The sequence below is a fragment of the Odocoileus virginianus genome, chromosome 30, assembly GCF_023699985.2.
Source record: "Odocoileus virginianus isolate 20LAN1187 ecotype Illinois chromosome 30, Ovbor_1.2, whole genome shotgun sequence".
Taxonomy (NCBI): Eukaryota; Metazoa; Chordata; class Mammalia; order Artiodactyla; family Cervidae; genus Odocoileus; species Odocoileus virginianus.
Genome location: NC_069703.1, coordinates 11,304,084 through 11,321,047, shown reverse-complemented (window position 1 = coordinate 11,321,047; position 16,964 = coordinate 11,304,084). Strand labels below are relative to the sequence as shown.

General features: G+C 38.3%; 1 protein-coding gene across 4 annotated transcripts in view; it reads right to left on the bottom strand.

Annotated features, from left to right (window-relative positions):
- Nucleotides 1–293: 293 nt before the first annotated feature.
- ADAM23 (ADAM metallopeptidase domain 23) overlaps nt 294–16,964 on the bottom strand; it is a 181,544-nt gene continuing 164,873 nt past the window's right edge. The window contains exons 25-27 of one of the 4 annotated variants that reach the window (XM_070458528.1): nt 11,765–11,855; nt 3,868–3,961; nt 294–3,489 (exon numbers count right to left, since the gene is read on the bottom strand). In XM_070458528.1, the coding sequence (XP_070314629.1) occupies nt 3,913–3,961; nt 11,765–11,855 (140 nt within the window). In that variant the 3' untranslated portion in view covers nt 294–3,489; nt 3,868–3,912. Of the gene's footprint in view, nt 3,962–11,764; nt 11,856–15,763; nt 15,855–16,964 lie in introns of all 4 variants that reach the window. The other 3 variants (XM_070458530.1, XM_070458531.1, XM_070458529.1) reach the window with 3 other exon arrangements.

The following is a 16,964-nucleotide window of genomic DNA, read 5'->3' as shown; positions in this document are numbered from 1 at the left end:
ATTATTTGCTGAACAATCCTATGTAAGGTGTGAGGAAATACCTTCCTTTGAATGTTTTTGGTATTACAATGGAGACAACCAAACACTTCTATTTTCTTTTTAGTTTGATTCTAATGGTACCAGGGTCAAAAGTGCTAATGTATGACTAGCTATCCCCTATTTAAGCTCAGAAGAAAGTCACCAAAGAAAGAAATATAGTAATGGCATGACCCTACTGTGTTTTTTTCCCCCAACTTATAAAAGCAAAGCATTTCCAATAAATCCACTGAAACTGAATCCTAATCAGCAATATATTTACCATCAATCAGGATTTTATTTTGCTCCATTGACCGATTAAATTTTCAGTGAGCTTTTGATTGAGAGACCGGCGCTAAAAGATATCTGGTGCACAGCCATTGAATCAACAACACAAGACAGCACAGAAAAAGGTTTTAAGAAAAATGACCAAAGTAAAAAACTACAACATTCAATGTTAACAAAAGTTTTAATATACACTTGACTGAAGATGCATACAATGACTACTGAATCCCCATCTATAGACAACCAAGATACGAATGAATTTATTAGCTTCCAGCAAAACTTCAGGCTGTGCACTTAAAGAACTGGAAACCATTTAAAAATGAAAATTAACAGTGGAAGGAACAATGGCTATAAAGTATGGTGGGATGACTTTAAAGAGAGGATTCAAGTACTGTTCGGAAAGTTCTTCAGACACTAGTCTTTGAGAAGTTTGTGCATTTCCCATCTTTGCATAGTAAAAAAAAGAAAGAAAGAAAAACAGAAGCTAAAGTCACACACGTACCACTTGGCAAAACTCCACAGCTCTATGTGACTCATGTTTTAGAACATGCACCTATGTGTACTGCCCGTTTATCTAATAGGAGTAGCTCTAATTCCATGGGCTCATGCAGTATCCCAGGGTGAGCAATGAAGTCAGCGCACATCTCCTCATCCAGGTGTCACCAATTGATGAAGCAAAAGTTAACGGGTGAAATGGGAACTTGTCATCACTTTACACTAACTCTTGTTGGGTAACATTAAACGGTGAGATGCCTGTGCTTTGAGCTCAAATGAATAAACTGGCATACTCACACCACAAGAATCAGCAAATGAATGGCATGTGCAAGAGAAAATACAACAGATCTTGAAATTACATAGATTATTACCACCAAACATAACTATAATCCACTGTTCACAACTGGTATGGTTGCATTATCTTTCATAGTCTTACACAGATAGCTTAAAGCTCGTGTATTTTACATATACACACAAATAATTTAACATTGGAGCATAGGTTTCATTACCTATGAAATTGCCAGTGTAATAAAAAGTTACACTGACAGTTGGCATATGTACATAATATTTGGGGACCACTGTGGTCTGATTTAAAACATAACATCGCACATTTACAATGTTGTTTGTGAAATGCTCAAAAGTTACCAACAGGTTTAAACTTGTTTGTAGTACCATGGTTTTGTATCTGTTAAGCCAAACATGGTACCTCTGAACAGCAGTGAAATGTGTGTGGCGGACTCAGCAGCAGCTAAGTATCCACTGGTGAACAGGACTCGACAACAGAGGCACAAACAACGGAGCGACAGGAAGAGATCCCGAGTAATCTGAGTTTCCTCCAGGCTCCCTCTAAGAGCCAGTGCTGCGTGGTAGAGGGATACCACTCATGTCTTATGACACCAAGGGTAAGGCTGATAAACCTTGTCAGTAACCCTGTTATTACAACATAAGCATACAGCTAGTGCTAGAGAAAGACTACATACCTGTGTAGCACCTAGGACTCAGAAAGCAATAACAGGATTAAGATGTTAGATCATGGTCTATTGTAGCATTTAGAAATTAAGGTTTCTGCTCTATGACTGCAACACTTCCAAAGCAAAGGATAACTTGGGGAAACCCCCACTGTTTAAAGCAGTACATTTTAAGGGAAAAATCCCTTGCAAAGTCCAGGCAAAAGTGGTGAGACTAGTGTCGCGAACCTTGCTGAAAAAGAACTAAAAGCTCACTTGAGCAACTAATTTAGTTGTCATGAAGAAGTGAATGGGACAATTACAGAAGTGTGGGCTCTTTAGGGGCCCTCAATAAAACAGTAAAACATCACTAGATGCTTACTAAAGTGATCGTGTACAAGCTTTTATATTAAAAAAAAAAAAGCTGGAACTAAATTTCTTTATTACCGTAGATAATCAATACTTGAACGAAAGCTATCTTGTCCATCAATGGAAGGAAAAAAATCAGTGACAGTGAATTAAATTCAGAGGGGCTTGGGAACCCAGATTACATCTGCAAATCTGCCTGGAGGGAAAAGAACAATGTGAATTTGTATATAGTAGAATCCCATTGTAATCCATCACAACATTTCACAGATCAGTCATACACTGAGGGCCAGACAAGGCTGGTTGAAAACACAACACACAGAATTAAAGCCTATCTTAAAAGTGCTCAGGAAAAGGTAAATGCTGTTTCTGTCCTCATTGCCAGCTTTACAGTGGGGATCCACCATATATATTTTGAGGCAGGAAGTTGAAGGCATGAATGAAATACTGACAATAATAGATATGGAATAAAATGAAAAGTTTAACTTTTTCCCCAAGCTTTCAACATTTAAAAATTATTTTTTAATTTAAGGCTTTAAGTTTATCCTCCTTTCACATTAAAGACAGGGAAAGAAAACTGTCAAAATTAAAAACTAACATCATGAGCTTGGCACTTTTGTGATTAATTTGAGAGGGCGTCTACTTTCTTACATTATATACAGATGTTTATAATGACATCAAAAAAGTTAGAGACTTGTGAGTACATATATTTGCATTTACATAATTTTTATGCTTTTCTTATGGGTTGTTTTGTTCTTTGTGTCCCCCACCCTTTGTTTATTTTTGGTTTCAAGCATTTCATCTCATTCAATCATTTCATTTTTTTTTAATTGCACCTGTTTTGTGCCCAAACTCCTTGAATCTGTGGCCATATCTGTTTGTTTGTTTTTTTTTAAGCAAACTCAAGAATCATTGTACAACATGTTACAAGAGAGGATAGAGACAAGAGAAATAGAGAAAAAGAATAAAAATGATGGAGAACAAACAATAAACTCAAATTTACAGACAACCTTTACAAGAGAAATATTTCAGTACAGACAAGTGAAAATGATGTGTCAAAATCTATTTCCATATTTACATTTATAAAAGAACTATACAATAGCATCATTGTTCAAATTCCAGCTACCATTTCCAAAGGATGTGAGGTCCAGGAGAAAAGACAACAGGAAGTGAATCAACAAGAGCAGGGGTGTGTGGAGTTCCTCATGGCCTGGTCAAGACTAGGAAGCAGGGGAATGGGGGCAGGCAGCTTCCGTGGGTTCATCTGCCACTTTCATCTTAGGAAATCAGTTGCAGGTTTTGCTGTGGATTGGCTTGCTAGCTGTTTGTTGTATATAGGCCATGCAGATTTTACCCTTTCGAAAATTAGATCTTCATGCCGCTGGAGTGTGTCATTGGTAAGAAAAGAAAAAAAAAATCATGCTAAATCATTTAGAAGATATTAAGTGGTAGCAGGCTGAGGAAAGAAAAAGATCCTTTGCTATTTTTTAATGGTTCTTTTATTGCACTTAATTTTTGTTGTTCCTTCTTCCTTTCATTAGAAAAAAAAAGATTCTGAAATAGTTCTTTGTACAATATTGTCTTTTGCTCCCTTTTATTGATAGGTGGTGGGAGGGGTTCTTTGAAATTATTTCCAAAAAGGACAGTTTTCTTTGACCCCATCCCTGTTACCCCAACGTTAGTTCTCTAGTCATTACCACCCAAGGTTTTTGTTCACAGACTTAATAGTTCTGGCAACGATGCTGCAAGTATGTCATACCCAGAATCCCACAGTGCAAGATGCTGTTCATCCAGGGCCGCTGATTCAAATGGGGCCTTGCTGAGTAGGATCAAACCTCCTCTTCTTGACATTTCTTCCAGAGTGCGTCAAAAGAAGATGCAAGCAGAAGGGGAAAAATCCACAATATTAATCAGATCATGATGAGAGAAGGGTAATGATAATGACAGTAACGCTAGTTCCAGAGCAAAGTAATCAACTCACCCCAAGGCAGACTGTCCAAAATAACTTGAAACACAGAACAGCTTACACTTTTGGATGTTGTTACACCCTCCCTGCCAGCGTATATCCATTTGTGAAGGCTGAAAGACGCTTCCAGCTGTTCACTGTAAACCACAGAAAGCCTCAGCAGCCCAATTTGTCTATTTCAGAAGGAAGTGTAAACGTTTCTCAGTTGTGTCCCACTCTTTGCAACCCCATGGACTATACAGTCCATGGAATTCTCCAGGCCAGAATACTGGAGTGGGTAGCTGTTCCCTTCTCCAGGGATCAAACCCAGTTCTCCCACATTGCAGGAAGATTCTTAACCAGCTGAGGCACAAGGAAAGCCCAAGAATACTGCAGTGGGTAGCCTATCCTCCAGCGGATCTTCCCGACCCAGGAATCAAACCAGGGTCTCTGCATTGCAGGTGGATTCTTTACCAACTGAGATACCAGGGAAGCAGATTTCAGAAGGAAATGACATAGCTAACTTTAACTAGGTATAAATTAATCCAAGAGGCTCTTCCACTTAGGGGGCTATTAGAAAAACTAAGAAATAATTTTGAAAGTCTTATAACTGCTTCCTTTGGGAACTTAAGAGTTCTGTATCTGTGGACTGGCTTTTGCCAAAGTGACAAAAACAAAAACAAAATAAAAAAAAACTTTGCTCCACTCAGTTATCTTGCTGCCTTGGGGTGTGAGCTCTTACCTCACTTTGGAACAAGCATTTTTCTTACCTAGAAAGTAGAAAACCAGAGTGCACAGTAAGATGGTACACTCCAAGGAGAATGGACACAGGCTCAGGTTAGTTTAGCAAATGGAGCAGCTTAGCCTAGTTGAAATAAGCAAGTTAAAATGCCTCGTTCACAGTGTCCAGTCTCCTAAAAAGAGGTTCTTACGTTTAAAAAGAGAAAAGAAGAGAACCAGCAAGACATCACAAGGCAACAACAAAAGTTGGTTGCAACCTCCCCATGGTCTGGCTTCATGTGGGGCATCAAGCAGGGGTTCATGCATTCAGTCTGCACACTGGGCGGGTGCAACGCAGCTGCCACCATGGCGTCATGCAAAACTGGAGACCCCTCATCCCCCTCCCTGCCCGTTCACTCGGGGCCAGCTGATACCCTTACAGCCCTAAGTACCAAAAGGACTGCAGTATATTCCTCGTCCCCACAGGTAATTCAAAATAAAAACAATGCCAAAGCTCAAAACATGTAGAAAGACATCCTGCAAAGTTTTTTCTCCAAGATGACTGCTTTGATGCTTCTCTTTTTCAATAGCAAATATAAAACTCATTAAAGAAAATCTCCCTTTTTCTTTTTCAAAGTTTTCATTATGGCATCTTCATTAATGGCTTAAGCATGTGGATCACTGGCTAACACATAGTACAAACACTATTTGTAGCACTGCTATTTTTTTCTTTTCACCATTCCCCTTCCTCCCTCTCAACCCTCTTTTGGGTCAGTATCCTTAAAGGCCATCATTGCTGATGCTGCCCAGGAAAGAAAGGTGAGAACAATCAGGAAGTCTCCCATGATGTGTCTGTTACTAAGTCAGTTTCCTTCAGAGCACAGGGCCTGTGTCTCTACCATGTTCACTGCCCTTGAAGGTAGATGTATTAGGAACCACACTTCAGGTGGGGGGAAGGTAGATGTATTAGGAACCACACTTCAGAGTCAGGTGGGGGGAAAACAGCAACTGTTTGACCTTGTGGAATGACCTTGAAGGACTAGGAAAATGAAAGTGAAGTCGCTCAGTCGTGTCTGACTCTGCGACCACTTGGACTGTAGCCCACCAGGCTCCTCCATCCATGGGATTCTCCAGGCAAGAATACTGGAGTAGATTGCCATTTCCTTCTCCAGGGGATCTTCCCAACCCAGGGATAGAACCTGAGTCTCCCGCACTGCAGGCGGACACTTCACCATCTGAGCCACCGACTAGGAGCCCCAACCTATTTAGATATGTATTGCCAGAACACAAGAGAACCATTCAACTTTTGTCTTCTCAGTTAAAACTGGGTGTGGAGGAAAAATCAAGTGGGCTCATGCTACACATGTAAATGACTACGTTGAAAGGAAAGTGAAAGTCGCTCAATCATGTCTGACTCTTTGCAACCCCATGGACTATACAGTTCATGGAATTCTCTAGGCCAGAATACTGGATGGAGTGGGTAGCCTTTCCCTTCTCCAGGGGATCTTCCCAACCCAGGGATCAAACCCAGGTGTCCCATATTGCAGGCAGATTCTGTACCAGCTGAGCCACAAGGGAAGCCCAAAATGACTCTATTACCCTTATCTAAGTCCCTTTACTCAAATTCAGAGAATGTCAGATAAATAGTCATGTTTAAGGTCATAATAACAATCCGGTCCTTCTTCTTTTTTTTTTTTTTTTTTTGGCCAAGCCGCACAGCTTGCAGGATCAGAGTTTCCCAAATAGGGATCAAACCTGGGTCCTCAGAAGTGAAAGCCCTGAGTCGTAACCACTGGACTGCCAGTGAATTCCCTGGTTCACCTGGAGATATGAAATTCCATTTCAGCTTGACATATAGGAAACCTCTGGTGTCCATAAGTTGTCAGTTTTGAAGCTTAGATTGCATTTTTTATAAAAACAATGTCCTACAGTGTGACTGGCCTCCCAGGGCAGATCAGGAAGCCAACCCACCCTCCAGTCTATGGGAAAATGGACTCTAAATCCTAATGGGGTGTTCCAGGACCACGCTTCCACCACTGATGTCCCAGCAGAGAGAAGGTGGAGCCCTGTGATGAGGACAGTGAGGGCCATTCCTGCAGCTGGCTGACTGTCAGGGCTCCTCACGGGTCAACTGTCAAACCACTACTGGCTACTATATGTTGAGAACTGCCTATCAAGTTATTTTGTTCTATTTTAATGTGAAAGCACATCTCTCATGCGTAGATGCTTGCTGCTTTCCTTCCACAAGTGTTTCCTCTGAAATCCTTTGTTCACTGGATTCTGAAGGCTGCTCACTTTTTCATCATAACCTGCAAGGTATTTCTGAATCATTATAGAATATCAGTGCAATCCATAAACCCTGCATTGACTCAGTTTTCCTCCATTTTTACTACTTCTGAAAAACCTATACTTTTGTCTACTATATATTATACTATATATACATCTACAAAAGATTTTTAAAAGGCTCTTCAGGTAACAATAATGTTCTGGGAATTGTAAAGTCTTAGATATTCTTTTAAGCATATGTTTATCCACCACTAAGATCTTTTTCTATGATGAGTCATCACTCACCCACCAAGAACCCTTTGCCCAACTCTGCCTCCTTGGTCACCTTAGACTGAGTTCACTTCCCCAGGTGGTTGAGTCAGGGAGCTGAACTGGGTCTTTCTGGCTCACCTGGCACCACCACCACCTTCTAGGTTTGAGTAATAAAGTGCCTAACCCAAGTGTCAAAGGGATACTGGGGAAACCAGCTCCCTTATTTTGCACTGGGATATGGTCATGGAATCTAGATAAGGAGCAACCTGGTTATCCTCCTCATAGAATGACTAGCTAAAATTGATTTCATTTCTAAACTCCACAAAAAACAAAAGTAGAAAAAAGACATTTGATTTTTTGAGAAAATGTAATTAGCAATATTAGGTTCATTTCAAATTTCATCCAGTATGCCATTCAAACAATTCAGTTAACTTTTCTTGGGATAATCCAGATATGACCCTTTCAATTTCATTTATTGCAAGTACCTAAACAGTTTTTCTTTAGCACCTCCGACGACAAGGAACGCAAGCCAAACAAGCTCCTAGCATCCCAGTCAGGTTCAGTAGGGGCTGAATCTGACTTCTCATAGACAGGAAACCACATATTTAATGACATAGACTTATTAAATTAACACTTTTAATGTCTGCCAGGGGTAGCTCTGCCAGGCCAACATGGCCACTCCTGCTGCTGAATCCCATGGAGAGAGCAGGTGGTGGAATAATGGGACATGGCAATGGTCTTCCATAGCCTGCAATTATAACACAGCTGAAAGAACTCAACATTCATCCTCAAATCTTGTGATATGAACTGTCAGCAAACTCTGGCACTATTAACCTTCAGGTTCTTTTCCTATCAATACCTAGAATCTCTTTTCAGTGTATACCACCATCACCTATGGTGTGGATATACTTTATGTGCATATAGGTGACCATATTGCTCACATCAAAACTCCTGTCTTCAGATTTAGAGAATTCAAATAAAAAGCTGCATCCAAGTTAATAACAGCAATTTTGTTCATTGTTAGATGAAGAGATGAAATTATCTTTTTAAATACTTGTCTCTCATCCTAAGCTTTAGAGAAAGATGCTAATAAAATGATACTTTGGTCTCGATTTTTTTTCAATGTCCAGGAAAGGCAACAGTTCTAATGACCCAGTGGAGCAACATTATTATTCAATGCTGAATGATAGCCATAAGCCTCCTTGGCAACCACGTTTGCAATCTTCTGCACCACAGTTCATAGCTTTATAAGAGCAGAGGGTGAGAGCAAATAAATGCAGATATGGGAGAAAGTTGACCAAAATGGCATGACAAGGGCCTATGTTCAGTTTTCACAAGCTTTCTCAGAGAAAAATCCTAACACCTTAAAGACTGAGAATCCATAGACTAAACTATACCTTAGTATCCTCACACTTCTGGAATACAGAACTAGCTGAAATTACTTAGGTATGCCTACCACATGACCCAATATATCAGAATATTTTTAAAAGATAACCTACCCAATAAAACATTTTTTCCTTTTAAGAGTTTCACCATCTTGCCCAGGGAAGTCTTGCTTGCATTAACCAAAGTTTTCAGACTCTACTATTCTGCTAAAAAGAAGTCATCTAAATTCATACTATTGTTTCGACCACAAATCTCGATAAAGCTTCATATCATTTTACACACACAAATCTGCACACATTCACATATGCATGTACACTCAGATATGCTTATGCTTTAACCAGATATTTAAGGGTAAATATGGTTTAAAAAGAACCACAATGGCAGTGTCAGGAGTCGGAGCACAGCTGTATCTCTCATTCCTACTTGAACAGGTTGTGTTGGGTATGAAACTTCTTCCACAGCTACATTATTCAGAATGCTACACCTAAAGAAATTCAATATTAAGAAAAAGCAATACTTCCCCTGAGCACTTACTATATTTTCCTTTAATCTAACAGCATATGTACCTTCAGATTCTTTAGGCTATCTTGCTAATTTCTCATCCAGTAATAAAAACCCAGTTTCAGGAAGGCTTTCCAATAAAAATATTTAGAGCAATTCTTTTTACAAACTATTTTCAACTTCTGACTCGAGAGAAACCTCTTTTGTATCTACATTGAACTCAATGACTTCAAAGTTTCAATTCAAACAGCAAATAATTATACTTCCAAATCATCTCTAGACTAATCATCTCCAAAACTGTGTGAAGGGTGGGAACATTGAAGCTTCATCATTCAGTACCCAAAGGCTTTTATTGCAAGGTTGAAGTAGTTATTTAAAGCTCCATACAAACCACATAGCTACTATTAAAATCTAAAGATCTAACATCTAAAAATCTAAACTAAAGATTCCCATGGAGCAATAAATAGCACAAATAGCAGTACCTTCTACAAATTTAAACTGCTGAAATGACATGTTGAAGAATTCTGTCTTCGTTTTTTCCCTTTGTTCCAGGACAGACAAATATTTACTTTATACTACTGTGTGCCTTCTACAATGTTTTCCTATAAGGGTCATAGGGAAGGAAAGGGGTGTTGACAGAACCCAGCCACACATATCTGCACGATAGCATCCCCCCAAAGGTTATTTCTCACCTCACTAAATGTCCATCTCTTCCCCTTTATTTTCTGTTCTGATAACCAGATATCTTTCGCAGATATAAATACACTGTATAGGCCTAAACTACTTATATACACAGTGATAAATGCTTTTTTCCTTTCCCCAAAGAAACATGCAATTCAAGCTGTGAGCTAGGCCAGGCCACTGTTTTGAGGTCCTGCTACAGAACAGTGCTCTCATCTCCAAATGCTGAAGTGGTACATTTGTCACTGCATGCGGCTGGATGGCTAAGATGCCCAGCGAACTCTTTTCCAGGCCTTTGAAACTGAAGTCTCCTAACACCAAGGAGGCATAAGCCTGGCATAAGCCAAGTTGATTTTCCTTGAGGCATACTTATGAAAAAGTTCAAAGGAGAATTCTAGAGTAACAGATCATGGAACTACTGAAATGTATAATAACTTTTTTTACAGTAATGAGACACTAAGAAAAGTTTTTGCTAGAATTATTTTGGCCCAAACAAACACATATTTTTTTGTTGTTGTTAGGTACCATGTAAGTGACTCATTAACTGGGCAAAATCTTAATATCATGATGAGAAAGTTAAATGTGTTTGTGTGTCGTTGAAAGCACAGTGATGTCAAAATTACTGTTTCACTAAACAGGTTCAAATTTATAAATATCTCTGAAGAAAAGAGGTACCATCTGATAATACCCTTCCAAGTTGAAGCCACTCAGAAATTTGTAGGCTTATTCATTGAATCTTAATATAATAACAAAATTAGCAGAAAATGTTTAATTTGTTTAAACAAGCCACCTTTTGGCTTGTTTTTCTTTCATAATCAATTTCTAATAATAACATTTTACCTGGTTTAAATATATTGAATTGAGAATTCCAAATATAAAATATAAAAAAGTTCATAATTGAGGTAATTACTCAGATAATTCAGGTCAAAAACTTCCTCTATTAAGTAACCAGATGGAGGCAAAGTGGGTTTTGAATTGGGTAATATTCTTATTTCCCACTTAAACTTGTTTCCCTAGATCTAACTGAAACTGAATTTGGCACAGGGAGTATTTGGCCCAGGGAGTATTAAGTCTTATCTACAAATCACAATAAACAGGTCATCACAGCACAAAAAGATATAGGAATCAATTACCAATGAATTCAAGGTATGGAAACACCGAACTGGATAAAATAGGTTCAAAAATTTGGATCACAATCAAGGTTTGTTTGTGACTATCTGGGGTGTCTATTTAAACAAAGTTACTTCAGTGATCAAGGTACAATCCAAACTGAAAGGTCATATGAAAACACACCTAGTCTACCAGTCATGTCAATATTAACAGTTCATTAAAAAATATTAAGTGACACAAAGCCACAGACTTCAAATTCCAATGAGACACCGATTTAGTAGGTTAGGGAATTAATGAAACTGTTTTCTAATGTTTTTATAAAATAATAAAGCTTTTCAAATAACAAAGCTATACATGCTAAAAATAAGGTTGTGAAAATTTCAAAATGTCAATGGCATATAAACCAGTTTTAAACAGATACAAAGAACTTGTATGAGGAGATGCACTTATATCCAACAACAGTTTCCTGGATTATCTGCATATAAATAAATGTTTCTCAGGATGCTTGCTCCTAAAACTACTTTTATCCAAGAACTTCTCCTTTAAGTACTGCATGGAAGTGCTTTCTACATTTTGTGTTTTCCCATCTGCCTGAAGATGATATTTGAGGTTCCATGTTTCTTCTTTTCTGACCCATTTCTGGACACAAATATCTATTTTTAGTAGTTATACTGTTAAAACTCAAAATCTGGTAGCAGGAACTCAAAACCTGGTTATGTAAGCAGAAGAGAGAAGTGCCAGAGCCACTGAGAAAAAGACATGCGGCATTGCTTACTTAAATCCCCATCCTGTGCCCCCCAGGACAATAGCTGCTACCAGGATGGCACCAGCGATGGAGCCTATTATGAGATTGGTGGCGCTAGGACCTGTGGCAAAGGATCATGGGAAGAAAGTCATATGAGCTGACCGCTTTCATCACCACCAGGGACAGGCAGATAAGCAGTTACAGGAAGCAAATCCCCTCTGAAAAGGATCACTAAACACTTACATCACCTTTGTTTATAGACAGCTATTGCTTAGATTCGCCTGCCTATAAATCTAAAGTTTCTGCACCACTGACAGAATAAGTTCCATTCCATTCACCTTCTGCAGAATCTGAAGAAAGTTACAGATGCCCACTTGCTGCCATCGCCCATATTTTTTCTCCTCCCCTACCCCAGGATCAGGAAGCGAAAAAGTAAAAGAACGAATAAACATGACGGCATTAGAATTTGTACTCTCAGGCTGGCAAATGAAGGCATGAAAAGAACGAAAAATATTCCACTAAAGTGCTCTTGCAAGCAGCAGAAAAAGTTTTCTAAATGCTAAATTTTTTATCCCTCATTGAAGACAGTTAAAATTCAGAAGGAAGAAGGAAGGTACCAACAAAGATCTAACTGGGAAGTGCCCAAAGATACTTCTTCATTGCAGAGACCCATACAGTGTTTACACAGCAACATGGAAATCCAAGGACAAGATACAAAGGAAGCATAAAATTTATTTGAGTAATTTTGGGGAAATAGGATAAAGATTCCTTAAGTTCAACTGACTCTATCTTCAAATTTCCAGGTATTACTAAGAGAAATTTGAGGCTTGGAGACATTTGAGAAAAAAAAAAAAGAAGTGAGAAGTAAAGACAGCAAGAATGAAAATGCAAAGTGGAATTTTTTTGTCAATTTTAGTAACAGTTGAAACATATAGTAAATCCTCTCTATTCACATGGAAAACACCTTAGCACACTATTTTTAAATATAAGCAACATTAACTTCAGTACATGAATTATTCTAAGTATCACATCCTCCAGGGGGCTAATATGCAGGTACAATGCTCCTAATAGCAAACTAATTCCAGTCCTATTTATCTCTGTTCCAGAAGTCATGAAACCAATTTTGATAGTTCTCCTAAAATCCTGAATTTGTGCATACATTCATTTTTGTGTAAAAAAACTCTCTTTTCTGCTCACATTAGTGCCCTCAGCTCTGTATGTAAATGGATGCCACTGCACTAAAACTGTGGGCATTATATCTTTTTTACTAAGATCTTCCAGTGCTGTGGGCATGAGTGGGATAGAGTATAGGGCAATGGGAGTGTTGGGGACGTGGTCTTCACAGGCTCCTGGACAGGGACATGCTCTTAAGATGAACCACTGAGGTTCTAGCACCTGTAGAGCCCCACTGACAATAATAAATAATTGCAAGAGCAAGAACAAGATTACCTACTGTATATTGAGCACTTGCTATTTACCAAGTGCAGTTCTAAGTGCTTGACAAATATTAGTATTTCATTTGATCCTCATAAAACCCGTATGAGATAGGAACTATTTCTATCCCTCTTTAATAGATGAAGAAACAGAGGCTTCTAGACATTAATAAGCGACAGAGGCAAAATCTGAACACAGATTTGTCTGACTCTCAAGCTTATGCTACAAATTGAGGAGCAGCCAACTACAGCCCACAGGCCAAATTTGTCCCTGATGAATTTTCTGGCAAAGAAATTTTATAGGAACATGGCCACGATCACTGGTTTAAATACTGTTTATGGCTGATTTCAGGCAGAGCCAATAGAGGTAGAACACAAGGCTATAACAGACACCCTGCAAAGTCAAAACAACTTACTATCTTTACACAAAGATTGCTAAACACTATCCCACTTAGCTGAACTTCCTTCCCACATTTCTTTTTCTGTTTTTTTTTTTTTTTTAATACAGTTGATTAACATTGTTGTGTCAGTTTCAGTTATACAGCAAAGTGATTCAGTTACATGTTTACATGTATCCATTTTTTTTTTCAAAATCTTTTCCCATTTAGGTTGCTACAGAATATTGAGCAGAGTTCTCTGCACTGTATAGTAGGTCCTATTGGTTACCTAGTTTAAATATAGTAGTACTTATGTGGACTTACCTGTCACACCCAGAAATAGCCACCAACTTACAACAGTGGAAGAGTAAAGAAAACAAAGGCTGGTAAAAAAGACTATGCTTTAGAGCAACTGCCTTCAATTTTGCCCAGCTCTAAGACTCCAAGGGGAATTTGTTAACACGTATCCATTTCATTAGTACATTGCAGTTATGGCCAATAAATAATACAAAAAAAGGAACTGGGATGACTTTTTTGAAAACTACCTTTTTTCAAGGAAGAATTTCACATAAATGTATATAAAGAATTTCTCTTGGAAAAGAAATGTTGTTTCTGTGTATAATCCAATTAACACACCTAAAGTGAAATTTTACAGGACAAAGTTCTTGCTTTCTCTAAATATTTTAGCTCTGTCATATATAAGTAAGTAAGGAGAAATAAAATATTTATTTTCTAACAAGTGAGAAATAAAATATATTTTCCAGTATTTCTAGCTTCCTGGGGTTAATTAGCCTCACAGTCCATAGAGATGGATGTGAATTAAAACATCCCAGTCCAGACAAAACCCTTTGATGCGGGGGAGAGAAAGTTTAGTAAATCTATAGTGGGAAGTGTGACCTCTGGACTTGTTCCTCTGTTAATGCTAATTTGGCATCTAGGTCTCCCAGGCCCATACCGTACTATGTGTGGCCACTAACGGGACTAAGGAGAAACATGAGTGATGTTAGCAACATGCCCAGGGTTTGGGGAGGTTGTTGAATAGAGGCTATCTGTGATTTTTTAAAATACTAGGAATTCATTCCCCAGCCACTGGGAAATGTTATCACCACTACACTCAATAGAAAAGACAGCATGTATTGGGAGTATTTCTATTATTTGTATATGCTCTCTCTGTAATTAGAGGGGAAAAAATATCAGGATAATCTTTTAGTCTACAGATTAGCAATCTCATAAGAGCAATACCCCATAGAGAACTGATAGCCGTTGTGAGGATGTGGATCAAGTACAAAGCAACATAAATAAAACACCAAGGAGAGCTGTATTTCTGTATAGGGCAAGTGGCACACAGTAGATTCATTTATACACCGGTTATTCTTTAAGACAAATGCACTAGATTATTTGCAACTGTTCACCTAAGGTTTTGTAGGTTTACACTAAATATCTTCTTTTTCTTTATGCTCTTTGTTTCCAAATATTTATGCAACCTTTGGATTTGAATGATTAACTATTCTATAAGAAGAAAATAAGGAGTATCGTAAATGTCTTTTCTAAAAAAAACTGGTAAACTAAATAGCTTCTTTTTAAAAAAAACATTAAGCTGAAGGCTCCTATATCACTCTAAATAAACAGAGCAAATGTTAGTGGCTACATTTGGATTTTCTTTAAAAGGAGTTACCACTGTTGATAATTTCTAGCTGTATATGTGGATCTATTGGACTAGTGATGGAGAAGGAAATGGCAACCCACTCCAGCAGTCTTGCTTGGGAAATTCCACGAACAGAGGAGCCTGGTGGGTTACAGTCCATGGAGTAACAAAAGTTGGACGTGACTTAGCAATTAGACCATTTGACTGTGAAGGTTAAATCTGTTATAAGAATCCTAACAAAACCCTCATAGAAAAGCATTTGTGTTAATGGTTTGGCAAAAAAAGATTTGTATATTAAAATTACGTTTATAAATGGAGCAGCAATGGCAGCTTTGGGACCACTGCCTTAATTGTGAAGACATCATCAACACCCCAGTATTATTTTATGCCCCACATTGTTCCAGACAGGAGAAGGTTTTCCACTGCACAAGAAAACCAGAGGACACAAAGACATTCAGATCACACCACAAGGGGTACACAGCAACGAGACAGCACACGGGGAGTCAGGAGCCAAGGGCCAGCTCCCACACCGGGGGTCAGACAGAAGCACGCTGAAACTCAGAAAGATGCTTACTCTATTCCCCACCCTGTGCCTCCAAAAATCACCCCCAGGGCCAGAATGGTGCCAGCCACGGCACCTATTAGCCTGCTTGTGGCCATGTTCACTGTGTGGAGGGAAAACGGAGAGTTTTTAACAAAGGAAATTAATCACACACTGATATCACTAACACACAACATAATCTGTTCAGGAAATGCTTTGAAAGTCAAATATTGAGATCTTTGCCTAAAGATTTGAAATTAAGATCTACATACACATTGCAAATATTTGAGAATAATTCTGAATGTACCTTCAAATTCCAAAAAACCCTACTTAAAACATAGTCTCTTATACTTTAAACATGTATAATAAATAATCCAATTTGAGTTATAGGTCCTACATGGAGTGAGATAAAATTAAAGTATAATTTTAATTGCATAGCAGCAAATCTGTGTGTTTATTATAAAAGCAGTAAACCATTAGTATACTCTTTATAAACTTCTCAAACTGCAAAATATGCCTAAGAAGCTATATCTTTTTTAAAACTCAGAACTTATCATTCAAATTTTATGAACATACTTACAAATTTAAAATAGAGTTATCTTTAAAATGGACTGTATTTTCAGCCAGAAAATTATTTTATCTGGAGAAGTATATTTCAAATAACCTGCAGTGTTTGGGACATGCATAGTACTGGAACACTTTTAGTTTTTTTTATAGCCTCCAGTGTATATGCGCTGAGAGAAAGTTAGGGTCTCAATGATGCTGTAGTAATAGTTTCAGATGACCCAGCAGTGTTTGACTCAGTGGAGACACTCCATCCCCACACATCAAAGCTTCTGTGAACAGATTTTGAATATTGCAAAATGGGCCTGGAATGAGCACAGGTCCCTAGTGCTCCCTGATTGGGCAAGATGAAATTTAGTGTTGGAGGAAGGCAGGTTATTTAGGGTTGAGTGTGTCTGTGAGTCTGTGTCTGTGACTATGCATGCAAACCTCTGGACAGAAATGCACTTTAACTCACATTTCTATATGAACCAAAAGACCTGGTTCCCTTCACTTTAACAATGAAGATGAAAAACTCAGTTTCCACAAGGCTGTATTCACATAAATTGTATGCTCTGAGACACAAGGAAACACACAAAGACCCATGACTCAAAGTCACAATTTTTTAAGGCTTAATATTGGGTTTGTTGACCTTTTTAGCTAAATATTCTCCCAAAGAGAGAGGACTTTG